Genomic DNA, 24,592 nt, shown 5'->3' with positions numbered 1-24,592 from the left:
TTCCTGCGAACATGGAAGGACCTGACAATTGTTGACTACGTAGACCTTGTCGCCATCCTTGTCCTTATGCTCGTGGAACTAGTTCCATTTCTGCGGACGAGAGGGGAACACCGAGATGAGGAGAGTGGAAGTCGATGGTGGATCATAGTGGCAATCAGCGACTTGACCCATAGGCCATAAGAGGCAGATTCAAGAGCTTTGCCGGACCATTACACGACAACATTGTTAACTCCGTGCTTCAGCAAAGCGTCAGGATCAAGTCAGGATCTCCTGGGATTCATCGTGTGCAGCGCTTATCAGAAGAGGTACAGCCAGAATGACATACACCCACATGACAACGGGACCGAGAACTCTCGAGTTTTCCTCCTCTCTCACAGTCACAGGTCTGGTGAGGAATTGTGGAAGCAGGATCGATGGCCAATCATTCTCTCGTTGATACTCCCTGAGAGGATGGGTGAGGCAAGCTCTCAGGGTTGAACATCAAAGAGGATGTCGAAACGATAAACAAATTTTGGGTGGTCGCCGTCGTTGGCAACGATTCCTATGATCAGTACGAAAAGTTCTTCTAGTCCTCGTCGGAAGCGCACTGGACCATTTGCACCTTGTTTCAGGTGCGACGTGCCCAGGAGCGTGGCACATCAAGAGGTTGAGCCCTCAGGAGTGCGGATGAGGAGATGAAGTTGGCAGTCCGAAAGCCAAATAATAAAGTTACAAGACAGAAACCTACAGAAACACTACTGAAAAACTACTTGTTACACAATAAAACGGTCAAAGGGAATTTATATCACTCTGAATCGTCAGAGCCCGTGGCAGAGTCCGGGTATTTATTCATTGACTCCTCCCTGCATGCTCTCCCGCAGAAGTAATCAGTCTCGCTTTGCGGCATGACAAGGCACATAATGCATGGTGAAACGAGGCCCGAAGTAACTGCCTCCCTGCGAATGAGAACAAAATCAACAAAGTTGTCGCCAATTTCAGTACAAAAACACTCACTCCCGATGCCGCATCGAACAGTATTCACTTGCTTTCACTCCTTTTTCGTCAACATGGACAGGCTTCCCGCAGCCAGGGATAAGGCACTCAATATTATCGGCAACTGGCTGCGTGCTAATATGAAGTTGAGCGGTGGGAAGCGTGTTCGATGAAGCTGCCAAGGTCACACCGTTCGTTACACCCTGCGGAATAGCCTGAGTGGCCGGCTGGTTGGTAAGATTAAGGAATGGGTTGTTGGAATGTGGGTTTGGTACAGGTTGTACCGCAGCTACCAGCCCTGCCTGGGACGCGGGTAGCTGGGTAGCGATCCCGGGAGCACTTGACGCGAGTAGAGCCTGTACTTGAGGAATTTGCTGGACAACCAATTCTGGTCAGAAGCAGGTGAGTCTAAGTTTTTCAGAATCGAAGAAAACACGAAACTGGCGATTTGAACAGGGTCGAAAGCAGGAGGCGCTTGCTTCGGGGCGTTAAACCCGCTGCCTTTGGGGTAAGTGGGTGCTTTCCCTGCTGTTGCCTGTCCCTGCGCCGGACCTGTCTTGCCGCCGGGGTTCGCCAGGGAAGCGCAGTTCTTGCCACAATATTCAAAATTCGGGAATTTTGGCTTCTTGTGGCAATGCTGAATGATGTTAGTCGGCTTCTGTCAGCAAGAAACAAAGAGGCTGAATCATTACGTTACAGAGTGTCGCTGCTTGACTTGCACAAGTTTTCGAACAGTACAAGTGATTCGAGAATTTGGGTTTCTGGTGACAATACTGGCATGGAAGTCAGGAGCGACGCTATACGATGTATCAAGAGGAAACATACGCCACAAAGCTGAGTGGATTGAGCGGGTAGTGTAGGTTGAACGATTGGTGCGCGGGTGGCCATCTTGGACTGGTCTGAGAAGAGTATCGATCTGCGTCAATTCGGGGGTGATCTTTAATACCTCGTTCAAGCACCTAATCCTCGAGGATAAGCAATCAAACATGCATAAGATTTGGCAACCTATCGCAAAATGGAAATACACGTGTTAAGCGCACTACGAACAGACATGAAACGGAAGTATCACAACGAGGCTGCCATCGATAGCAACCTAGGGAGCCTCGCGGAGTTTGGCCCGTAGCCGCTCTAGAGCCTTCCCAAGTTCGTTACGTCCCCTCCGGTCAGCTCCTACGCCCCAGAATGCATCCTTGTCGGAGTCCTACGGGTAAACGAATTAGTGGCCGGATGAGTTTGACATGTTCGTATGAAATCACCTCAACTAGTTCCGCATCGCCAGTCGAGAGGAGTTCAGCTTTCAGATCGGAATGTTGCGTAAATTTGCACCACAATGCTTCGTCCATCTATAAATGTTTAAGAACGGAGTGGCATGAAAAGGTCAGTCAGTATACCTTCTCAATATTGACTTGTTTCCAGTCCGTCCGAACTTCGGGCTGGAATCGACGAGCTTCAGAAAATGCAACACTTGGCCTTTCTGAACAAGTGCGGATGTGTTCGGCGAGATTTGGGCGATGCTTCTGGAACTGCGGTATGGTCAATAAATAGAGGGCGAATCGAGGATAAATGTAATTTTTACTTTGAAAGATTGGAATAGGTGTTCGCTAGTCGGGTACCTTTTGCCTTTGTAAACGACGGAGTGAGCAGAGAAATTTGTGAAGCCATAGTGTGGGTCTGATTTGTTGTAGAACAAGATACGGGGCCTTGTTGTGCTGACTTGAGGGGATAGCCGTTGTGGAGGAGGAGATCCAGGTGGTGTATTTGAGTTCGAAGCGTAAAGAGTAGCGCAGTTCTTGGCACCAGGCCGTCGAGAGCGGTGTGTGCTGATTCTAGGCGAGTTTTCTCGCGAATCCTGAGTTCCAGGAGGCGAAATGTCCTCAGTAATCAGGACCTGTGTTTCTACGTAGGATGGGGTGCGACTAATGGGTACCTGAGCATTCAACCCCGCTTCCTCGTTTTCTGGGACTTCGGTCAGAGAAAAGATCGTGTTCAAACTATTCGGGTCCCATTCAGAGGGTGGAGCGTCAGACGTCACGTAGACGGTACGCTTCCGTTCCTCAATGCGATATTGCACGGGAGCCTGCTTTGTCGTAGGGGATGTTCCCATCGAGAGCGCAGGTAGTGGTTTGTTCTTCGGAGAAGGCGAGGTGACGATGGTGATTGTTTTACGAGAGTGCATCAAGGGTGAAGCTAGACGATCTTTTGGGTGATAAAAGGGATCTGAAAGCAAAAAGCGTCTTGAATCAGATTTCAACATTTCGTTTCGTGCAACCATGGGTGAAGATATAACTTGGCTCCGGAGTCAGACATCATGAGTCCAGATTCAAATATCAACTCCGAATCAGACTTGTGGCTTCAGACAGGCATTCCATGGCAATGCTTCGTGTGGATAACGCGAGTCCGGAATCAGTGTCAAAACCGCCAATGTCACGGGGTGAACCTCATGTGGTGTCACACAATTGTCACATTCCTCCTCACCATCAACATGCGCTTCCTCTCAATCTGTATAGAATGGACGATTGCAGAAAGTCCTGGATCTATGAGCTTTTAGACTCACGCAGTATGCAAGGATGCTTTTGGTACGCGGAGTGTGGCGTTTTCTAGCTTGGTCGCCGCCAGCATGCGCGTCTACTATGGATGAGAGGGGTGAGCATCATCATTATCTATTAGCTTCAAGGTTTACGTGAGTTAAACCGTGAAGGTGAAACCCTAAAGATATCCAAGTTCTCTCTTGACGACAAGGGCGCGATTATGAACGGAACATGAGGCGTCAAGGAACGTGCCCTCAACACGCCTTTCTGGCATGCTATTGCCCAATATGCAGCATTATGGTAATCCGAGCTTTCACAGCATTGTCCTCCCCGCTGATGCGGTGCTGTTTACTTGCAGGGACACAATTCTAATTCCAGTATAATATTCTGTGGACGCAGAACTTGGCCCTTCGCATTCCCGACGCAATTTTCGAGATGGCTTCAATCATCGACGAGTTCAGTTTTAACCACCCTCAGAACCAGGGTTATAGTAAATCGAAGAGGCTGGTCCTTCTCCCTCAAAACGATCCCAGTTATATCATGTGTGAGTCGCTCACCTTGTCATTTTAACATGTCAACACAACTCATCGTACGACAGTGGAGAAGAAATTTTTGAAGGGCTGGAAGCATCCCAATAAGCAGAAACCTGCTGTCCACGGAATCTTCAAGATTCTTTCGTTAGAAACGAGTCTTGAACCCTTTCATCAATACAGGTTAGTAACCTTGCAATATCAACCAAATGTCGTTTCTGATCCAGCTACCAGAGCTCGTGTCGCAGCCCACCCTTCCCTTAATACTCAGAAGAAGAACCCTGCAAATGAACAATTATTGTTTCATGGTACAAACCGATGTTGTTTGTTAGTTGAGGATGGGAATAGAATCCGTCTTTGTGGTCTTCCGCAGTGTCATCTATGTTGTGTGGTACGCAACTCATTTGACGTTACTAAGTGTGGTAAGTGCCATTTACCACCTGAATGGGTGACAAGCTTAAACCATTCGCCAGGTACAAAACACAAATTTCGGCGGTTTGGGAATGGAATATACACAACCGCGTGTTCGTCAAGTGGGTCCCATTCCTATTCTTACTCAGTGTCTTCACTGAACTATTCTCAGAAGCCGATGATTATACGAACAATGCAGACAACAATTGCAACCTTCGGGTGCTCTTAGTGAATCGCGTCATTGTTGGGAAACCTCACAAACGGCGTCAGAATGCTACCAATCTGACCGAACCACCATGCGGGCATCATTCTGTAAGTAAATTCTCCTCGCAGACGGATCCATGCTTACTCGTGCAGGTCATCGGCGAGCCCGGTGTTGATCTCAACTACGAAGAGACTGTTGTTTACTCAAACGATGCGATACGTCCAGCATATCTCGTTGTGTATGGGGATGAACCACCTCGAACTCAATCTACAATGCAAACTCTCATAAAGACATTATTCAAGACACCTTTGGCACAATGAGCACATTTATTCTATTATTTATCGCTTTCTAGGAGTAACTTATAAAGATTTATTTCCATATTGTTTTCACTGCAATCAATGGTCATCCACCTGATCCCCTTCACGTTTCTCTTCATCTGGTATACATGATCACGAAGACGGGGAGAATGGCGTCTGCGCTTGGAACGAACAAGGATTCTTCATCAGCGATCTTGCAAAAACGCCTTAGGATGCTAGCGAAGATGCTTTGACAGAGAAACGAACCTCATCCAACATTGGCTCGACAGTAGCATCGCATGCGATCACGACGCGATAGGGAGATGAGGTGCAAGATGTTGCGAAGCGATCGGCAAGTGCTGGATTCCGGTAGGAATATATTCCGTCTCCAAATCTAATGTGAGGTTAATATCTGCCCTATTGCCACTGCTAACTTCCTCACCTCCCCTTGTTGGCGGGCGCTCCGAAAGCGAACGACTTGAAGGAAGATTTGATTGGACAACAGATACCACACGATTTGAAGCTACACAGCGCGGAATCCTTGAAACCCAGATCGCATATGCATTGCGAGCTATGAAAACTCCGCACTTCTTCGAATTTGGGATTGCTCGAACTAATGACGTTGGACGTTAACCGTGACAACATGACGGATAGATAAGCTCACCGATACTGGTCGTGTCGGATACGGACGTCGCGGGGGAGGATAATTTCGTATGCTTTCGCAAAAGACGGAGATCCCTCAGATGATTCCCACTCGCTCAAAAATTGGGCTCGCACTGCAGCATAGGTTAGCCCTTTCCTCCAACATGGCAAAAGCTACGTACAACTTTTGAACGTTGATCCATCAGCATTCAGCTCTCGCAGCCGAGGCCCCACACTCTCTCGACGATCGCAAGGAATGCATAACGGACCAACGGTTCGAGGCTGGATGGCGCATTTTTGACAACCTTCTACCTGCCCCAAACGTACGCCTTCTCTGCATCCCATGTTCAGCGTGTGTCGATTTTAATAATCAGGATACATACTTCGCGTGTGACTCTGAGCAGAAGTTAGAAAAGGCAGGTTTGCCCGTCGCACGACATCCATGAAGCACACATCCTGTTGGACTCGGACCTTGTCCATTTCTCGCGCAGCTCCTGCTGCAATATGGATGCTTGAAACCCTTGTCGACGAATTTCGGCTTCTTCCCGCATATCTTGGAACGGACTTGAGTGCTTCTCGGTACAGGAATTATCTGCTGGCTGCTTACCTCGCAGAGATCGAGCTGGACGGGTGGACTGGACGTTCGATGGCTGGAGCCCCAGTGAACGACATTCTTGACTATGGAGGCCATGAAGGTGCGGATTCAAGTTGGTGAATCGATGCATATCGGCTTGAAATCAGGTTTCGTGTACGATCTGGCAACAACCTCGTGAAGGACACGCTGCAGCCTCGTTTTTACGGCCAACATCTGATGCGGCTGCCAGCATGGTATCGATTTGGTGGCACGTCCGTTTAAAAACCATTCTAATTCATTCTCCCCTTCACATTGATCAGCAACCAGCTCCCGAAGAGCCCCACATAGGCGAAGATGACATCTCATATTCCTTTTGCTCTATCGCTCCTCGGCGCTGTCGCGTCAGGCCTTCAAGGCTCTGGGGTCGGGTCCACTCTTAACCCCCCACCTCCGCCCCCGAGCACTGCATCTGCGCCTCCCTCTGCTCCCAAACAAAACGCCTCAAGCTTGCCTGCCCCATCTGTGCCAGTCAATGTCCCTGGATCGACTCCCAATGCCTCAGCTAACGGATTAGGAGCGAGCCCTCCTACCAACAATGTAGTAGCACTATGTGTTGTTCGTACGATTTCATCATTCCTACGATCCTTTCGTCCTGATGATTGTTGCAGCATTGCCAACTTCGACCTAAGTATTTTGATGGGACCAAGACGCATCCTTACTGCAGCAAAAGCTGTGCCAATAAGATCAAGGCATCCAATCCAAAGACTGGCTCCGGCGCGACGAACGGAAACTGCGACGTACGTCTCGTTCGTCCCATTCTTCTAGTTCAGTGAATGACTATTCGCGACTCTCCAGTTCTGCCATAATCGACCCAAGTATAACGACGGCACGCGTACTCATGATTTCTGCAGCAAGGCCTGCGCTAGGAGTGCGGGTGGACCCCAGCGGAGATCGACAATGCCGGGCGCAGGTGCCAATAGCAAGGGTATTCCTCTTGTTCATCCGCCGCTTCCAGTAGCTGAGAATTAACTAGCTGTATGCCAAGCACCAGGATGCCAGAATCCTCCACATGGCGGTCCAGGTAGCGATTATTGTTCGATGGCTCACAAAACGTCAGTACAGCAATATTGTATTACTAGCTATCATTCACTCGCTCGCGATAGTCTCGGAGAAACGTTGTGCCTCATGTGCCTCCAAGCTCCCAAGATGGCGAATTCCCATTTTTGTTCTCAAACATGTATCGATGATGTTGAGGCGAAAGGACCGATGATCCTGGAGGTTCCACTGGGTCATGCTACTTTCAAGAGCGGTCTGTCGCCTATATATATCATCCAGTATCTGTCCTCAAGGATTTTCTCTAGTCGCTGAACAGTTCAAATCATCTTGGAGACATTTCGGCAGCGCGTGCCCGCCTGTGCGCCGTATCTATAAGATCGTCTCGCCTCCAACATCACTGGGCAACTACAACGCTTATCGGTGAGTTAGGATTTGCGCAATTCGGGTCAAACCTTCGGATTCACGCGATGCTCAGAGCCGCAGTAGAAAGTCGTGGCCAGTTCCTATCTGCAGGTCGAACCGAGGGAAATGAAAACCGCCGCTGGCATGGGACTCGAAGAGTGTGTAACCTTGGGGACAAGGGCCACACTCAGTTCTGTTCTTCGGCGCAGTGTTCCCTCTGCTGCATTACCCGAAACTCATTCGATCTTTCACTGTTTGGGAAGAAGACCGGTTGGGGAAGGTGACCTTCCCACCTCCTACATCCTTGTATATGTGTAACTGATACTGCAATGTCAACAGATTTGGCAAGGGCATTTATACTTCCTCGACGTCTTCAAAGTCAGTCTTTTGCTCTTCTATCCTTCCTTCATGTGTAACGCAAAGTGTAGGTCAAATGATTATTCCCACAACGACTGCCAGTCTTCCCTGAAGGCGATCCTATTGAACAAAGTCGTGGTCGGGAAGGGATGTAAGCTTTTACAGGACAATACAACACTAACTGCCCCTCCATCGGGCTTTGATTCAGTAAGTACCACCCTACTTCCCAATGATCATGCTCTCAACGTCTTCGCAATAACAAAGGTGCTAGCTGAGAAAGGAGGAAGCCTCAATTACGATGAACTGGTTGTCTATACCAATGACGCCATCAGACCGTCTTTCCTTGTAATGTACGAACCTTGAATCATCGCACTAAGTTATGCAGTAGCGCAGGTGCTGAAAAGAATATGGAGCGAACCATAACGGGGTCGTTTATAATAATAAGCAGTAAACTATAGTTCGCATTATTGTGTACTGTACAATCTGAAGTCCAATCACTCCGAGTCCGCGTTATTCCCTTCAAGTTCCGCTTCCTTCTTGGCCAGCACGGGAAAGCTGCCTGGAAACAACGTGTTGCGGGCGGACTGCCAGACCAGCCACGTCAACGTCACCATTCCGCCTGTTAGAATGAGGCTGAAAGGAAAGGGTGTCAATTGTGAAACTCCAACGACCACCAAAAGAATGTTCGTCACCTCTCTAACACGGCTATAGCTAGAGGAAGAAGATATCAATAATGAGGCAACTCGATGCTTGCAGACGAGGAGTTACATACCAAATAAAGCGCGAAGCTGCCCACAATAGACTACACCCCTGCAGCTACCCTTGACCAGCAAAGACGGAACCGCAGAGTTGAGTATTCCGGAACCAACGATCCAGAAGAGCCAAGAAACGAATACCCAGATGGCTTGGGCACCTATGGACGACACGGGGTGCTTCGACCACGTCGGATGGAGGAAAAGGAGCGTGTATGTCCCCGCTGTCAAGACGGTCCAGCAGGCCGAGAAACTAGTTATGATGTTTGCCTGTCGTTGAGCAACGTATGATAAGTATTAGGGAAGGACGTACAGAAGCATCCTGGCTCCGGTGCGTGTTTGTACATTTGGATAGTTGTGGTTGAATCGGTATTGAAGTACCAACCAACTGGCAATCGCAACCTACCCACAACAATAACACATCAATCCACCTTCACGTAGTAGAACAAAATCCACCATACCTCGATCAGACTGCTCAAAACCAAGAATATGTACACAGCTACAATCAAAATCAAAAGCAATGGGTGAACAAAAAATCATCGCCTCCAAACTTGAATGAACGCACGAGGGGCATATCGTTGCAGCCGAACACCAGACGTCTTATTCAAGGCCTTTGGGTTATTCCGTGCGTACTTGTACGCCCACGAAAGAGCGACGAGGTACGAGAGGGCAATCATTAGAGTAAGGCATGCCGTTAGACTTGTCGTCGTGCTTGTGAGATACGACGTTCGAGTTGAAATTAGGGCTTCTGGAATGGGGAAAGACGATGGCCTTGGGAAACCGGTGGAAAAGGAACCCGTTGCCAGCAAAGGTGTTCCAGACGTTGAAGGGGTTGACGTTGGCGCCGGAGCCATATAGGGAGGGGACCAGCCAGGGAAGGGGGTATGATGATGGAATGGGGAGAAAAGGAATGACACAACCAGCCGATCCAGGCTTTCAAAGAAAGCACGAGCTTGAAATGAGGTCGACTAGCTGGGTCCGCTGCCGCGTGGTATGTTCGGAAATGAAAACATCGGTCCCTGGGGGGTGGCGTCCTAGTGTCGTGACATTGATTGACAGACGAACAACAACGTGAAAGATGAATGTTGTTCAAGGAGAGCTGGAAATCGAGGAGTCAACTGGAACGAGGATCATCCCTCTATTCAACCTCCCTCTTTAGTAAGATAAAAAAGTGAGCTCGAGCGGTAGGAGAATAAGAGACATACGTGTTCTACTTCGTAGCTGCGTCTTGAATGGCTGTTGAAAAAGTATCACGATAAGTGCTGCAGACTCGGAATGTCAGCTACTGTCAATATCTCTCATGGAGATTGTGAACTCTTTGCCTCGTACACAAGGAGATCGAAGAATAGCTGGGGTCCTAGTGTCGTCACATTGACTGATAGACGACTGGAAGTTTGAGTAGAGCTGGAATTGAGGCGTCAACTGGTACCTATTCAACCTCCCTCTAGAAATGAAAAAAGTGAGCTCGAGTGGTTGGATTCGAAGGTGTATAAGAGGCGTACTGTGTTCTGCTTCAAAAGTAAATGGTTGTCGAGTAAGTATCATGATGAGTGCTGCAGAATGTCAGCTACCATCGATATCCCATAAAAATCAAAAATTCTTCGCCTCGCACACAAGAAGAACGAAGAAGCCGGGATTGCGCACTTAAAATCACCGGCTCACTATAACCAATCAGAACTCATATATGTCTTTTGAATGTATGCACAGAAACATAGGTGGTGAGGGGCGTGCAATAACAAATGGGGCCATAATCCTAGTCAAGCATAACACATACACAGTCCCCATAAGTTCCCAAGTGGTTCTTTCTTTTAAGGAGCAAAGAGGTTGTCGAGGAACGCCTTGTTGGCAGAGTTGGGCTGCTTGGGCTTCTTGGCGTCCTTCTTCTTCAAACGCTCCTGCTTGACTGTATTAAGGGGACATGGTCAATATATGCGTGGAAGAAAAAGAAGAAAAGGACGTACGGATCTCTTGCCTGCGCAGGGTCTTGGCGTAGGGGTTGAGACGGAAGAGAACGGCCTTGTTGACGAGGGGGTTCTTCTTCTGGGTCCAGGGGCGCTTCTGGACTTTCTGGCCAGCGGGGCGGACGACGGATTGGATTTCATCGCTGTTGATGAGACGGGTGACATCGGGGTTCGAGATCTTGGCGGTGGGGAGGCTAGAGATCCAGGTGAGGAAAGAACTAAAAAGATAAGCATAGCACCTACTAGTAATCCTTCTTGTGGACCGAAACCTTGTCAAAGGTACCAAAGACTTCATCAAGAAGAGCGAAAGCACCCTCAGTCCAGATAACGAAGCGGCCAAGGTGACCACCAGGAGCGAGCTGGAGGAGGTTCAGTCTCCTCACGTTGACCAGCTCGACACCGGGCAAGTTGCGGAATGCCTTGACGATGCCATTGTCCTCGTTATACACAACAAGGGGACCACGGCGCTGACGGTGCCTGCGGTTCCTCAACTTTCCTTTCCCAGCACGGAGCTTGCGGGAGTTGGAGACCTTGACAACGTCGGAGTACGCATGAAGGGCCTTGAGGAGGGCGACGGCCTCCTTGGTCTTGGTGAAAGACTCGGTGGCAGAAGCGACGACCAAGGGGACCTCCTCGATCTGCTCGATGCGGTGACCACGGGCGAGGACGAGCGAAGGAAGGGCAGAGGCGGCAAGGGCAGAGACAACAGCGAAACGGCGCTGGTTCTGGTTCACCTTGACGTGCCATTTGCGCCAGGTCTTGGTGGGTGCGAACATGCGACCTCCACGGCACATGTTACCGAAAGCAGCCTGAATTCGATGAGATGAAGTTCGCTAGATGATAAAAGATGAATGTATGCACCTGGCCGGAACGGTGAGTTCCTCCTCCTCCAACACGGGGGATACGGGCGACGGCACGACCTGTACCCCAAGATTCTGCGCTAGTTTGGTGGCCAGCCTTTTCGCTGACGGCGTATGCCTGCCTTTTGTTCTTGGCGATGCTCTCTGATCGACAAAAAGGTCAACGAGATGAGGGGTTTCATAGATCGTCGTTACGCACTGTGCACCTGTTGAACGACATCGAGCCTGATGGGGGCGGTTAGGACCGCGGGGAGGGGAAGGGAGGTTGAGGCCTCTGCAAAGAACGTTTAAATTGTATTGTCATCGTTATAGACGACGAACATACCGCCAGTCGAGGATCGAACGTTGACGGTGGGTCGGGAGGCCATTGTTGAGTCTTGAGGTCGAGGTCTTGATGCTCTGCGCGACGATATCCACACAATTTCGAGGCCGATCAATTTAGGCTTTTGCCGAACCAACTGTATAGTTTGGCGTTGCACAACAAATCAAAACAACTCCTTCTGAACTATCTTTAGAACGGTTGGAGTACTTACACTGCCAATGGGTGACTTCCCGTAACATAAATTCGCTAGATTTAAATAAATCGACGAGATCTAGGGTCTTTTGCCGGGATGCCGAGTCTTGTAAGGGTTCGACTTTGATGGAGGCCCTGGTTGGCACCCAGTTATAAACCTTAATCTATTCAGAGGGTACAGACCCCTCGAATAGATTTCAAACACTGGAATCAACCCTGCCATCATGACACCTTTCCTTCCTGGGTACGTTTTCTTCCCACCTAGCTTAGTCAGCTCTACCTCATCCTCTCTACTCTCCTACGGCTGAGGGCAGTCTGCTCTCTCGTTATAATTTGAAGCCATTACAGAGTTTATTAGTAGTGCCAACGTCCTCTGGTTCCAAAATTCCCTCTCCGAAGCTGTTTTTCCTTCCACAAACAATCTTCTCAGCACATAACTCACAGAACCACAGCATGTTCAGCTCAAGTTGACATTTTCTCGGCTTCATTCATTGTGTGTCCTACTTTATGGCTGATATGATTGAGCATTAACTATAATACACCCATCCATGGGCCTGTGTGTCCTCAAAACAGCTCAGATGAGAGGGAAGTAAGTTTATTCATGTTAGGTGAATAAATCTAATCAGCTGGCGTTACGGTTTATTTGCTTGATTAAATCGCAAGCCAGGGTACCCATTTCAAACTCCGATAAGGGTCAGATTTATTCGTTTATATAGATTTATGTTACGGGAAGTCACCCAATCGTACAACACATTGCCCCCAGATTTGACTTTTTTCTGTTGTCCATGTTTGGTTTCCAGCTTGACACCAGCCTTTGCCGACCAGCTGGAAAAAAATGTGGGCACCACACCCAGGGAGGCTCGATCTGATGTGATCCCACTGTCGTCGCCACGTTGGGATCTCCCTAATGACACTGTGTGACCAGAGCGATTCAGGGTCTGATGGGAAGCGAGAATATTCAAAGTCCAGTTTCCGTTGCCTCTGTTGCACAGGGGAGAACCGGCTATTTGGCCAATGGGCACATGAGTAAGCAAATGTTGATTGGAGGCATTAATGCTCTCCCATATTCTTCCCATATGCCTACCATGCACATTTGAAATTTAATTCAAGTAAGCTCCAAAATGCAAATATCATGGAATTCCTAGCCACAGAAAAAATATGCCCATTAAAATGGGCTATCATATGTGGCTGATTTGTTTATTTAATATGTGACCACAATGTGCCCAATAGGCGGATTCTGGTCACATGCTTGATGTATCACCATGCTAAAGTAAATATGCACACACAAATGCAATTAACATGGGACTGCTGGGCACATGTATATGACATATCAAATGAAATGCATCCGATGTAATCAGGGGGCAAATTGAAAAGCCACAGAAAAAATGTACCCATCATGCAGGCAAGATGTGGTTGTCATGCACATGCTGGAGAAATTTATCATGAGAGCAACATTGAAGTGATGGTAACATTCTGATTATATACAAAACATTCTTCAAATTTGCCCCAGCAGCACATGAAAGAGATATTTTGGTCACATTTAAAATGTAATGCTTCCATTTGCTTCAAAATGAATCCAGTGTTTTGTTGGCAGTACCATTTATAATAAGCCTGGTGTAGCCATGCAAAAGTATAGTGAATGATCAAAAAAAATCAAAAAACTTGGCATTTGCCCAGGAAACACATTGAAAAAGAAAAAAAAAATTATTAGATGAGGTAAATTTTAAATTTTTCAAGAAAGAATGCAGCTGTTATAGTTAAATCTGGTAGCTCTATTATTAAAGGTTAGAGAAAGGGGGTGGCAGGGTAACTTCCAGCCAACCTATCAATAGACCGGTTCATTAGCTGTCAGTGAATAATTATTAATAATGGACATTAATATGTAATATAATAGTTGTTGTTGTTAGCTGTAGATGACATCATGATAGTAAGCTACGCACTGTAGCATAATGATTGTTGTTATCACTACTAACTGTGATAGATAATACTAATTATAATAGTAAGCTATTGGATAATTATTAAGAATGCTAATTTATGACATCGGTCAACGCTGACTATGATAATAAATGATGTTATCAATGCTAACTATGGTAGATAATAGTGCGATAGTGATACAGACACTATACCCTAACGAATTTAACGACATCAATCCTCGACTATTACCGTGGACTACAGTCCCCCGACTTCCGTGTTTGTTGGATTGCACCAGCATCAGTATCGCACGGAAGTGAGTACTTTTCCTGCAGCCCTTCTCATGCAACTTTGTTCAGCAACTATCTAGGATCTCCCCATGGTGCTCAGCTCCAGGAACACCAGCCCGAGTCCCATGTCCGAATTTGATATAGAAGGTGATAGTTCCGTAGGTTCTTTCACTCCTTTTCTTTCTCTTTATTTTGTCTCATGGTCTGTTTCCCTCAACAGGAGAGCGATAATTTGGCGGAGACGATGGCTTCTCTTACTGAGTGGGTACAAGAATTATCAGACTCTTTACAAGGGGTCATAGAGTGTCTCGCATGCAATGAGGATGAACAGCCCAGCAGGGTTATGGAAATCAAGATAGATGGTTCTACCTTGTGTTCCATTGCTTTCAAGTAGATTGTTAGTAGGATTGTTATGTGTTATAAATGACGACTTGTTTCGCATCTTCCACCATGGTAAGGAAGGTCGCGAGTCCGTCGTAGCGTGGATCTTTTCATCCCCTCAGAAGTACCATTTTCAGGAGGGTCTAATTTAAAGGACTTGCGGCTAGAACCGAGGTGAACAAGCGTACCAGATCGAAGTGACGCTACCAAGGCTGCAAAAGACGGGCATTGTCAGCAACGAAACGATAGNCGGACAGATATCACAAGGATAGAATCACTGATGTAGTGAGCACAAGTCGAGGGAAGCAGCTAATCAGTACACACCGCCCCACAGATCGCTGCACAAAAAGCATGTCAGCGTGAAGGCCTTGAATATGAGGTCTGCGAGGTCGGTGGCACCAGATTTGCGGTTTCGTGAGTGGGGCTCAGAGCGCCCTTCAGCATCAGCCTCTTTCCGTTTGAATGCTTTTGGAGTGCACGGTATCATTGTACTATAATGCCTTACATCCTATTTACCGACTTCACCAGCGTACGTCTATTTAGCTGTCACCTAAAATGGCGGTAAGATTCGAACAAGGGAATGCAGGAGAGCCGTCTTACCTCTCCGCTCTGTGAGGGGTCGTACTCGTCCACCTGAAATGTTGGATTTCCAGTGCTCGCCTTGTTTCCGACCTTTTGCCATGAGAGATGAACGCACTGGATTAAAACCCGCCAATCGCTGACGCCATGTGTCGACGTCTTTTGGTTGACTGAACAATATAGATCTGAAGTAGCATGAGCAGAGTATGACAGAGTTGATGGTGTGTTGATTCCTTACATAATTACGTGCAAGCGGTTCGTTGGCACCCATCGCGAACTCCTTCTGCAGCGCTCAACGGGATGACCAAATCGGGGAGGCAGTCTCGCGGATTACTGTCCTTTACATTATGACGAAGTAGGTAACTGTCTTCTTGATGGGCTTGTCCCTTAAGAACATTGCGGTCGTCAATTTTTTGATAAAGTGAATGAAAACGAGAGACCGGGTGCTGAGAGATGGACTCTTTCAGCAGCGTCTTCGGGACATCATGCTGCATGTGTTGAGTCGTGGTGCTACAAGGAAGGTCGGGCAATTGGCTGTGTACCGATTTGACCTACGTGGTGCATGTCAGCAAAGAGAGTGTACAGGGGGGAGAGTGGGGGATAACAAACGATGGCCTGCCAATTACTTTTGACGGGTTCCCATTGCGATAAAGGCAAAGGGAGGAGCGCGGAGTTGGATGCTGAGGTCTCCGACGCCGCTGGGAGAACTCTGGAGAGTTGGGGCGCACCTGGTCCAGCACGCCTAATCGGTGTGAAGCGACGAAAATGATGTAAAGCATCGAATTTTCGAAGCCCTACCCCAACTCACTCGTCCCTCCGTATCACAATGCGCCTTCCGCCGTTCCATCGCCGGCCGTGGTCAAGAGCTGGATGTCCACCTGGTTAGCAGTCACCAGTCAATCGTCAGTGGTTAGCAAATGACAAAGCCTGGACAAGACCTCGTGTTAGATCTTGTGGAATGACTCAATATCCTTCTTTTTGTCAAAATTCTTCGTCCCCTCGGTTTTGAGTGTGTCGAGCACGGAATCAGCAGCACTCCGAGCGCAGTACGCACAGAGGAAAGAATAATTTCGTAAACTGCGCGTGTTTCCCCAGTCTGTGGACGATATGTGATGCCTTCATGATCAACATCTTGCGTCGCCTCAACGACCGATGACACCATGGGGAACAACAATCTTGAGACAAGCATTTCCCTGTACTTATTACCGGTTGCCCTCTAACTTCTAAGTCGTCAGGTAAACTATAAGGTTGCTCTTTATTATCCCTCATGAGGCTAGCAATTACCCTTGAATTACCCTCTACACGCATTGACGAGACTCTTACCGAGGATCTAGAAAAGTCCTCCATCTCGTCGTCGAGGATCAGGATAGATGTCAGTATAGGTGTCGTTAAATAGGTGTATGTCGTTAGGGTACCATAGTTAGCATTGATAACAACAATTATTATCATAGTTAGCGTTGATAATGATGTCATACTTAAATTAGCATTCTTAATAATTATCCATAGCTTACTATTATCTAGTTAGCATTGATAACTATGTTATACATAGCTTACTATGCAATAGTTATCACTAACACTTTCCATTATCAATAATTATCCACACTTGGACACTGACAGTTAATGAAGCTGGTCTATTGATACCTTGTTGACCCTGCCACCCCTTTCTCTAACTTTTACTAGAGGTACCAAATTTTACTATAATATCCAAGCCAACAGCTGCATTCTTTTTTTGAGAAATTCAAAATTTACCCCCATGTAATAATTTTTTTTTCTTTCTCAATGTGTTTCCTGGGTAAATGCCAAGTATATTTTCTTAAATTATCATTCACTATACTTTCACATGGCTACACCAGGCTTATTATAAATGGTACTGCCCAGAAAATACTGTATTCATTTTGAAGGAAATGGAAGCATTACATCTTAAATGTGACCAAAATATCTCTTTCATGTGCCACTGGGGCAAATTTGAAGAATATTTTATATGTAATCAGAGTATTACCATTACTTCAATGTTGCTCTGATGATAAATTTCTCCAGTATGTGCATGACAACCACATCTTGCCTGCATGATGGGTACATTTTTTCTGTGGCTTTTCAATTTGCCCCCTGATTACATCGGATGCATTTCATTTGATATGTCATATACATGTGCCCAGCAGTCCCATGTTAATTGCATTTGTGTGTGCATACAGTCATTCACCGGTCACTGAGTCACACTAGTCAATGAGTCAAAACACTTTTCTGGGGTCAGTTCTCAAGCTATTTATTTAATTCTTTCTCCGTTGTGTGCGCATATATAGTCTTTATAGTAATCCCAAGTTTCTAAGGTGTAGCATGTTTTGATCTCTTGATATCTGCAGATAAGTGCTCATTCACCATAAAACTGAATATTATCTGAGTGATCTTGGCCTTAGATTTCGGAAAAGAGCCATTTTTGTTTGATAATATCTCAAGGCATACCATAAATATTCAATTACAAGAGTTTTGAGCTGAGCTGATGCTCCAGTGAACCAAAAACCACTGAATGGACCAAATCACACTTGAAAGGGAGAAGGTCACATTCTGTCACACGTGCCACAGACGTCTGATGAAGCGATGGGAAACTGAAGTGACTAAGCAAAATGCCCAAATTGGGACAGCGTGACATCTGCCTCATTGACTGGTTTTGCACTGATCTTCGTTTGCAGCACAGATAGCATGCGATATATTATTCAACAACGTGAATTTGAGTTTGTAACTAGATATTACATAGGGTACGATGTATGCGCACACTTCTCTCAGTTTATAATGTCCATATCCCTTGTATTTAAAATTTCTGACACCATTCTTTATTTGGGTGCCTCATTGACCGGTGAATGACTGTATTTACTTTAGCATGGTGATACATCAAGCATGTGACCAGAATCCGCCTATTGGGCACATTGTGGTCACATATTAAATAAACAAATCAGCCACATATGATAGCCCATTTTAATGGGCATATTTTTTCTGTGGCTAGGAATTCCATGATATTTGCATTTTGGAGCTTACTTGAATTAAATTTCAAATGTGCATGGTAGGCATATGGGAAGAATATGGGAGAGCATTAATGCCTCCAATCAACATTTGCTTACTCATGTGCCCATTGGCCAAATAGCCGGTTCTCCCCTGTGTTGGCAGGCCCTGTGATCGTTGTCATAACATAGTCACTTTGATATCACAATTTATTAAGGAACGATAACGTAGTGGTTATGCTGGTTGGTTCAAATCTGTGTCCGAGAGGTCTCGGGTTCAATCCGAGCTTTTGCCTCTTATTTTCGCAAGCATTTCTTGCTGACTCCACGTCGGCCGAGATAGCTGGCCACCACATAAAAGCTGGCGACACTGTGCCATTAGAGCGATCCCAACCTGCACTCTACAGCTGTTCTACATTGAAGTCACATGTAATGATGTTGGTGTCAGCTCAAAATTCCCAGCTGTCCCCAATGTTTCGTACAACAGGCGGTGTACAGTAAGCCAAAGCGAGCGGCGAGCAGCATCCTAGGTGAGTGAGGCTGGGATATGCTTGCACGACTTTTGTTTCATCTGAACAGTCGAACTAGTACATTGTCAAACTCAATTCCGAGTTATGCGACCTATGTTATTTTACAAGGACCATATGTGCTCAATATAATCCTTGATCCACCTGCGTACCCCACTCCCGCTTTCCTATTACTCTCCTGTGCCAAACGTCGGTGCGTAGTCCTCTTGAACGTTTTCGATTCATACGACTGAATTGGCCATAAGACTGCAGCAACACCCAAACCCCTTAGAAAATGCCCAGGGCAATTGTCGCCGATGCAACGCCTATCGAGGGTGAACAGAAGGCTATTGTAATTGGATGTAGACCTTCAACCCTTGCCAAGATACAAGCAGAGCTCGTACGCAGCCGTCTTAAAGTCCTCTTTCCTGCCTCCCGTTTTGAAATTTCCTCCAAAAAATTTCCCCAGCCGGAGATAGGGACAAGGTTCTTGCCTTCCGCTCATTGAGCCAGATTACGGAGAGGGGTGGCGCTTCTTTGTGGACGACTGAACTGGAGGATGCACTCTTCGACGGCGACATAGATATACTCGTGCATAGTCTCAAGGATGTCCCGACCAAGTTGAAGGAAGGATGCGAGATCATACATGTGCTGGAGAGAGAGGATCGTCGCGACTGTCTAGTGGTGAAGGATGGTCTCCCCTATCGGACCTTGGAAGAGCTGCCTGCTGGCTCGGTTGTAGGCACAGGAAGTGTTCGAAGAGTCGCACAAATGAAGCGAAGATACCCTCTGCTTGTCATTAAGGATGTGGTAAGCACTTTTTTAACTGCATTATCCAGCATTATTTCGTACTTGCCCTGCTTTAGCGCGGAAATATGTTCGTGTACCAACTACTTGAAATTTGACTTGCTGACCGAACCGTTCATGTTCGCAGCGACACACGCCTTCAAAAGTTAGACTCTCCCGACCTGCCCTACACCGCTCTCATTCTCGCTTCGGCTGGGCTGCTTCGTCTCTCCCTCCATGACCGCATCACCTCATACCTATCGCCACCCATATCGTATCCAGCCGTCGGGCAAGGTTGTCTCGGCGCTGAATTCCGCTCCGCCGACACGAAAGTGAAGGCCATGGTTTCGAGATTAGAAGTTTGGCAAGATGGCTGGGCCGTGAGAGCCGAGAGAGCGCTATTGTGGGTTTTGGAGGGTGGTTGTGCCTTTCCTGTTGGAATATGGAGCTCCTGGAGCGGTGACAACATCGCGTCCGAGTCGCTGGTCCCAAGTACTGGTTCCCAGCTCTTACTCAAGTCGGTGATGACATCTCCGGATGGTTCGGAGGAGATTACTGTTGAGACAACGGGAGTTGTTGCGTCTGTTGAAGAGGTATTGGAGTTGGGGAAACAAGCAGCCAGATCTCTATTAGAAAAAGGCGGGCGTGGAATCATAGTGGACCTTAGGGCTGAGATAGACAGAGCTGCCAGTGAGTATTAAATAACTACATAACCCACAACTCATTACAATTTCCTTGCACCGTTCTTCCATAAACCTCATTCTCTGAACTGCCGAGGAGAATTGTTTCTTGATCATGGCCACTGGGTTTCGGGCACATTCCCGGCACAACTTACTCTGCGCATGACAAATTTCCGGCAATCGTACACCACAGCTGCTGGCCTTCTATGTCTCGTCGCCTGAAGTCACAGGTTTGGTGACGATGCGTATCTCAACCGATTGCTATAAAGACATTAAGAAATCCTGGTACCTTGTCAACAGTTGAACCCACGTCTACCTCGACCAAATGGCAGAAGGCATTCTACGTTGAGATGCTTGTAATGTTTGTGTTCAAATTCATGAATCTCAAGAAGCTGATTTGACCTATCTGTCAACAGCCATGGTCCTGGAGGCCACTTTTTGTCCAGCTATATGACCAACGGGAATGGCGTCGTTTAGTCATCGCCGAATCCCGGACTTCAAGTGCCCGAGCCACCTAGGAGGGCACCCAAACCCCTTCCAGTAAAACAGGACGATGGTCAAGACAGCAAGGAGGATGGGGACGGCGACGATGATGTCAATGAGGAGGGGAAGGCCTTGCTGGTGAGCGCATTTTACACCCCCTCAATACTCAGCGAAGTATTTACCTTCTATCCCTTGCAGAACTTCGTGCTGGGCGTGGGAAAGGGATCCACACCGTCCACGGAAACGAGTGAAGACTGAGGATATACAGTCATTCACCGGTCACTGAGTCACACTAGTCAATGAGTCAAAACACTTTTCTGGGGTCAGTTCTCAAGCTATTTATTTAATTCTTTCTCCGTTGTGTGCGCATATATAGTCTTTATAGTAATCCCAAGTTTCTAAGGTGTAGCATGTTTTGATCTCTTGATATCTGCAGATAAGTGCTCATTCACCATAAAACTGAATATTATCTGAGTGATCTTGGCCTTAGATTTCGGAAAAGAGCCATTTTTGTTTGATAATATCTCAAGGCATACCATAAATATTCAATTACAAGAGTTTTGAGCTGAGCTGATGCTCCAGTGAACCAAAAACCACTGAATGGACCAAATCACACTTGAAAGGGAGAAGGTCACATTCTGTCACACGTGCCACAGACGTCTGATGAAGCGATGGGAAACTGAAGTGACTAAGCAAAATGCCCAAATTGGGACAGCGTGACATCTGCCTCATTGACTGGTTTTGCACTGATCTTCGTTTGCAGCACAGATAGCATGCGATATATTATTCAACAACGTGAATTTGAGTTTGTAACTAGATATTACATAGGGTACGATGTATGCGCACACTTCTCTCAGTTTATAATGTCCATATCCCTTGTATTTAAAATTTCTGACACCATTCTTTATTTGGGTGCCTCATTGACCGGTGAATGACTGTACCCGTCGAGTGACGAATATTTCACAAAAAGAATCACCTCCAACTATTGGTGGCCCTATGCGATGCTCTTTTGTGTTCTTCGGTAACGTCATTCACAACTGAGCTTTTACCTCAGTTCAACTGACACCTTCCGATTACAAAGTTGCTTCCTAAGCCAGCGCCAGTAGCTTACCAACTTCCCCATCAAGATGGTGCAATTCGATGAATGATGGGGAAACCAAGGGGAAACATAAGTAGCCTCAAAACATCGTAAACTCCTTACCTTCCTACATCATTGTTTCTGAAGCTCACGCATCCACACCCTAGCAATAAGCTATGGCCACACAACAGAAAGCTCTTTTAGTCCCTGCAAAGTTTGCCGACTTCGTCGTTGGATCCAAGTCCATTCCCAAGCCAGGTCCCGGAGAGCTTCTGGTTAAAATCCGCTCCACCTCGCTCAACCCAGCTGATTGGAAGATCCACAAATACGGGCTCTTTATTGAGGAGTTCCCCGCTGTCCTGGGGTTGGACCTTGCAGGAGACGTTGAGGAGGTTGGGGAAGGCGTCACCACTTTTGTAAAAGGAGATCGAGTGTACGTCGTTTTCTATTTCCTCCTGTAGCTGCATCTTAGAAACACTGAATGTAGTTTTGCTCAAGGTCAATACAAGCCCGATTGGGCAACTTTCCAGCAGTACGCGAAGACTGACGCGGCTACCACAAGCAAGGTTTGTTTCCAACGAATTTTAATCCTATGGTCCATTGACGCTTATCCGTTAGATCCCTCCCAATTTCTCATACGACGATGTCGCAACTCTGCCTGTCGCACTCTCAGCGTCGTACGCAGGCCTCTACGGCAATAAACCAGCTGGTGCCGCTTTCGATGCACCTGTCTCTGCGTTGGCCGTCGGCAAGTACGTCAACACACCTCTGGTCGTTTTAGGAGGCTCAAGCAGCGTCGGGCGATGCGGTTTGTTAATCCTCATTGTCCAGTCATACATTCTTTTCTCTTACACAATATCCAGTCATTCAGCTTGCCAAATACTCTGGTTTCGATCCTATCATTACCACCTCCTCCCTCAAACACGCGGACGATCTTAAATCCCTTGGTGCGGCACACGTCATTGACCGCGGCGCGTCCGTCGTCACAGAAGTCAGAAAACTTACTGACAAGCCCATTTTAATCGTGTACGATGCCATCTCGAGTGCGGATACTCAACAAGTAGGCATTGACATTTTGGCGCCTGGGGGGAAGCTCGTCACGGTGCTGCCTCCTAGTGCGAAAGTGGAGGGCAAGGAGATTATCCCCGTTTTTGGATCGGTGTCGGCGCATCCCGAGCTTTTGACATCTCTTTATGGCAAGGTCCTGTATGGATTCTTGGAGCGAGGTGTTATTAAGGTATGTCTACAACCTCGATGATTTTGGACGACGATTGACTCATAATTTCTTGTATGTCAGCCCAGCCACTTTGAAGTTATTGGCGGCCTTGCAGCAATCCCTGAGGGTCTAAGCCGGTTGCAGAATAACCAAGTGTCGAATACGAAGCTTGTTGCTCATCTACAAGATTGAAAGAATTCTCTGGTAATTGATTTCGTGTTGTTTGTATTTTAAATTTCGATTATGATTTGGGAACGTTGAAGATGTTGACTATGTATGTCAAGTTGGTCTGTCTATTACTGGACTTTTTCATGTCGATCAAGGGAAGAGGCAACAAGCGTTGAACATGGAATATTGAGCGCTGAGTGCTGAGGTCTCTTTGTTCTCGATGATAAAAGACATAAAGTGTGCAAGAAATGAGTAGAGTCGCGATGGCGGGAGAGGAGTCGTCGTCGAGGACACCATTGGCCAAGACATTGCAGCGGGGGTCGTGATCGCGTCGTTGTCACGTGGACTCCAGACAAAGCGGACAGGTGTAAGTGGAACTTTCTGCTTTCATCTGCAACACTCCCATTGAAGTTTCATTGTCAGTTCATTCGCCCCTCTGTACTCTAAGCTACGTGTAAACTAATCTGCATTTCATTTTTTACTAGAATGGGACATCCGAATATCGAACAGCGCAAATTCAACTTTTGCCCAAGTCTCGCTGGCCTCGACCTGGAGAACCTCATCAACCAATGTCTTGAGTGCACTCGCTTCTTCGGCGCTTGCTGTCTCCATCAATCCTACGGTGGCGATTTGGCTGTACCCAACAAAGACGTTTGCCACCACTTCCAAATTGTCTTTATTGACGGCGCGTGTTCCAACAATGGTCGGGAAGATGCTAAAGCTGGGCTGGGTATTACCATCGGCGACGATGAATCCTATTGTTGGAGTATCGCTGTGAACGATGCGGCAGACCCAAATGGACCCAGGACTAATCAACGTGCCGAGTTGTTGGCAGCGATAGAAGGTTTGCAGCTATTGGCGAATGTGAATCGACTTAACGCGATCCACGAAGCAATGGGAATGGGGGATGAACACCACAAGCCAGCCAGACGCAACACTGACGAATTCGGTCCCACCTACGTCGTCGTGGCCGATTCTGAATACGTCGTGAAAGGGATCACGGAATGGCTTCCCACGTGGCGTGTATGTCTTTCATATCTTACTCCCCAGATCGCTCATGAATGTTTTTTTTTTACAGGTCAGAGACTGGCGTACGGCAGCTGGAAAACGACCCACGAACTTGGACTTGTTTTTGAAGCTGGATGAGGTTACCATGAGCTTGGAGAAGGATGGCATCACAGTTGGCTTTTGGCACATTCCAAGGGCATATAACCACAAGGCTGATCGTCTGGCGAAGCTTGCAACTGTTTAATAGCTTCTCGTCAATAGCTTATTGTAGTGTCCACCTGAAGCTGGATTAATGATTCGTTCTATTACAAGTGTAAACTTATCTCCGTGCCTTCGATGTCCTTGTCAACGACCAACGACAAGCTAACCACCCTGCGCGCTGCGCTCACAAACACCGCCCTCTTCTGCACGGGCATCGCGCCTCTCGCCGTTGTTCTATCGAGATGCTGAGGG

General features: G+C 47.2%; 10 protein-coding genes across 10 annotated transcripts; 4 read left to right on the top strand and 6 right to left on the bottom strand.

Moving 5' to 3' along the window:
* Positions 1 to 784: 784 nt before the first annotated feature.
* On the bottom strand, positions 785 to 1,860 carry LACBIDRAFT_318006 (uncharacterized protein; the record flags this gene model as incomplete). The annotated part of the gene is made up of 5 exons (XM_001879166.1): positions 785 to 935; positions 994 to 1,360; positions 1,414 to 1,609; positions 1,665 to 1,745; positions 1,798 to 1,860. 5 exons carry the CDS (start codon positions 1,858 to 1,860, stop codon positions 785 to 787), a joined length of 858 nt encoding a protein of 285 aa, XP_001879201.1.
* Positions 1,861 to 2,065: 205 nt separating this feature from the next.
* Positions 2,066 to 3,148, bottom strand: LACBIDRAFT_318005 (uncharacterized protein; the record flags this gene model as incomplete). Its single annotated transcript, XM_001879165.1, has 4 exons — positions 2,066 to 2,173; positions 2,229 to 2,315; positions 2,364 to 2,495; positions 2,549 to 3,148. 4 exons carry the CDS (start codon positions 3,146 to 3,148, stop codon positions 2,066 to 2,068), a joined length of 927 nt encoding a protein of 308 aa, XP_001879200.1.
* Positions 3,149 to 3,935: 787 nt separating this feature from the next.
* On the top strand, positions 3,936 to 4,966 carry LACBIDRAFT_318004 (uncharacterized protein; the record flags this gene model as incomplete). Its single annotated transcript, XM_001879412.1, has 5 exons — positions 3,936 to 4,044; positions 4,099 to 4,213; positions 4,265 to 4,452; positions 4,504 to 4,563; positions 4,614 to 4,966. 5 exons carry the CDS (start codon positions 3,936 to 3,938, stop codon positions 4,964 to 4,966), a joined length of 825 nt encoding a protein of 274 aa, XP_001879447.1.
* Positions 4,967 to 5,078: 112 nt separating this feature from the next.
* Positions 5,079 to 6,275, bottom strand: LACBIDRAFT_318003 (uncharacterized protein; the record flags this gene model as incomplete). Its single annotated transcript, XM_001879164.1, has 6 exons — positions 5,079 to 5,156; positions 5,210 to 5,336; positions 5,385 to 5,555; positions 5,607 to 5,718; positions 5,767 to 5,918; positions 5,968 to 6,275. 6 exons carry the CDS (start codon positions 6,273 to 6,275, stop codon positions 5,079 to 5,081), a joined length of 948 nt encoding a protein of 315 aa, XP_001879199.1.
* A 237-nt stretch (positions 6,276 to 6,512) lies between these two features.
* LACBIDRAFT_318002 (uncharacterized protein) lies at positions 6,513 to 8,336 on the top strand (the record flags this gene model as incomplete). The annotated part of the gene is made up of 9 exons (XM_001879411.1): positions 6,513 to 6,773; positions 6,827 to 6,955; positions 7,014 to 7,143; positions 7,192 to 7,467; positions 7,520 to 7,634; positions 7,690 to 7,896; positions 7,956 to 7,994; positions 8,045 to 8,180; positions 8,238 to 8,336. 9 exons carry the CDS (start codon positions 6,513 to 6,515, stop codon positions 8,334 to 8,336), a joined length of 1,392 nt encoding a protein of 463 aa, XP_001879446.1.
* A 156-nt stretch (positions 8,337 to 8,492) lies between these two features.
* LACBIDRAFT_318001 (uncharacterized protein) lies at positions 8,493 to 9,579 on the bottom strand (the record flags this gene model as incomplete). The annotated part of the gene is made up of 6 exons (XM_001879163.1): positions 8,493 to 8,592; positions 8,666 to 8,684; positions 8,746 to 8,978; positions 9,039 to 9,127; positions 9,187 to 9,224; positions 9,291 to 9,579. The coding sequence occupies 6 exons, from the start codon at positions 9,577 to 9,579 to the stop codon at positions 8,493 to 8,495; spliced, it is 768 nt and encodes a 255-aa protein (XP_001879198.1).
* An 811-nt stretch (positions 9,580 to 10,390) lies between these two features.
* On the bottom strand, positions 10,391 to 11,914 carry LACBIDRAFT_178618 (60S ribosomal protein L4; the record flags this gene model as incomplete). The annotated part of the gene is made up of 7 exons (XM_001879162.1): positions 10,391 to 10,628; positions 10,687 to 10,880; positions 10,930 to 10,955; positions 10,977 to 11,495; positions 11,548 to 11,690; positions 11,746 to 11,820; positions 11,872 to 11,914. The coding sequence occupies 7 exons, from the start codon at positions 11,912 to 11,914 to the stop codon at positions 10,534 to 10,536; spliced, it is 1,095 nt and encodes a 364-aa protein (XP_001879197.1). The 3' UTR covers positions 10,391 to 10,533.
* Positions 11,915 to 14,547: 2,633 nt separating this feature from the next.
* LACBIDRAFT_325634 (uncharacterized protein) lies at positions 14,548 to 16,383 on the bottom strand (the record flags this gene model as incomplete). The annotated part of the gene is made up of 8 exons (XM_001879161.1): positions 14,548 to 14,759; positions 14,831 to 14,854; positions 14,967 to 15,107; positions 15,159 to 15,177; positions 15,243 to 15,338; positions 15,566 to 15,772; positions 15,950 to 16,015; positions 16,276 to 16,383. The coding sequence occupies 8 exons, from the start codon at positions 16,381 to 16,383 to the stop codon at positions 14,548 to 14,550; spliced, it is 873 nt and encodes a 290-aa protein (XP_001879196.1).
* Positions 16,384 to 19,015: 2,632 nt separating this feature from the next.
* LACBIDRAFT_248667 (uncharacterized protein) lies at positions 19,016 to 20,207 on the top strand (the record flags this gene model as incomplete). The annotated part of the gene is made up of 5 exons (XM_001879410.1): positions 19,016 to 19,206; positions 19,230 to 19,530; positions 19,587 to 19,597; positions 19,655 to 19,991; positions 20,025 to 20,207. The coding sequence occupies 5 exons, from the start codon at positions 19,016 to 19,018 to the stop codon at positions 20,205 to 20,207; spliced, it is 1,023 nt and encodes a 340-aa protein (XP_001879445.1).
* A 3,410-nt stretch (positions 20,208 to 23,617) lies between these two features.
* Positions 23,618 to 24,383, top strand: LACBIDRAFT_317996 (uncharacterized protein; the record flags this gene model as incomplete). Its single annotated transcript, XM_001879409.1, has 2 exons — positions 23,618 to 24,154; positions 24,210 to 24,383. 2 exons carry the CDS (start codon positions 23,618 to 23,620, stop codon positions 24,381 to 24,383), a joined length of 711 nt encoding a protein of 236 aa, XP_001879444.1.
* Between the last annotated feature and the right edge of the window lie 209 nt (positions 24,384 to 24,592).

The sequence above is a fragment of the Laccaria bicolor genome, genomic scaffold, assembly GCF_000143565.1.
Source record: "Laccaria bicolor S238N-H82 LACBIscaffold_8 genomic scaffold, whole genome shotgun sequence".
Classification (NCBI taxonomy): Eukaryota; Fungi; Basidiomycota; class Agaricomycetes; order Agaricales; family Hydnangiaceae; genus Laccaria; species Laccaria bicolor.
Note: the sequence above shows the minus strand (reverse complement) of the source record. Positions and strands in the feature narration are given on the sequence as shown.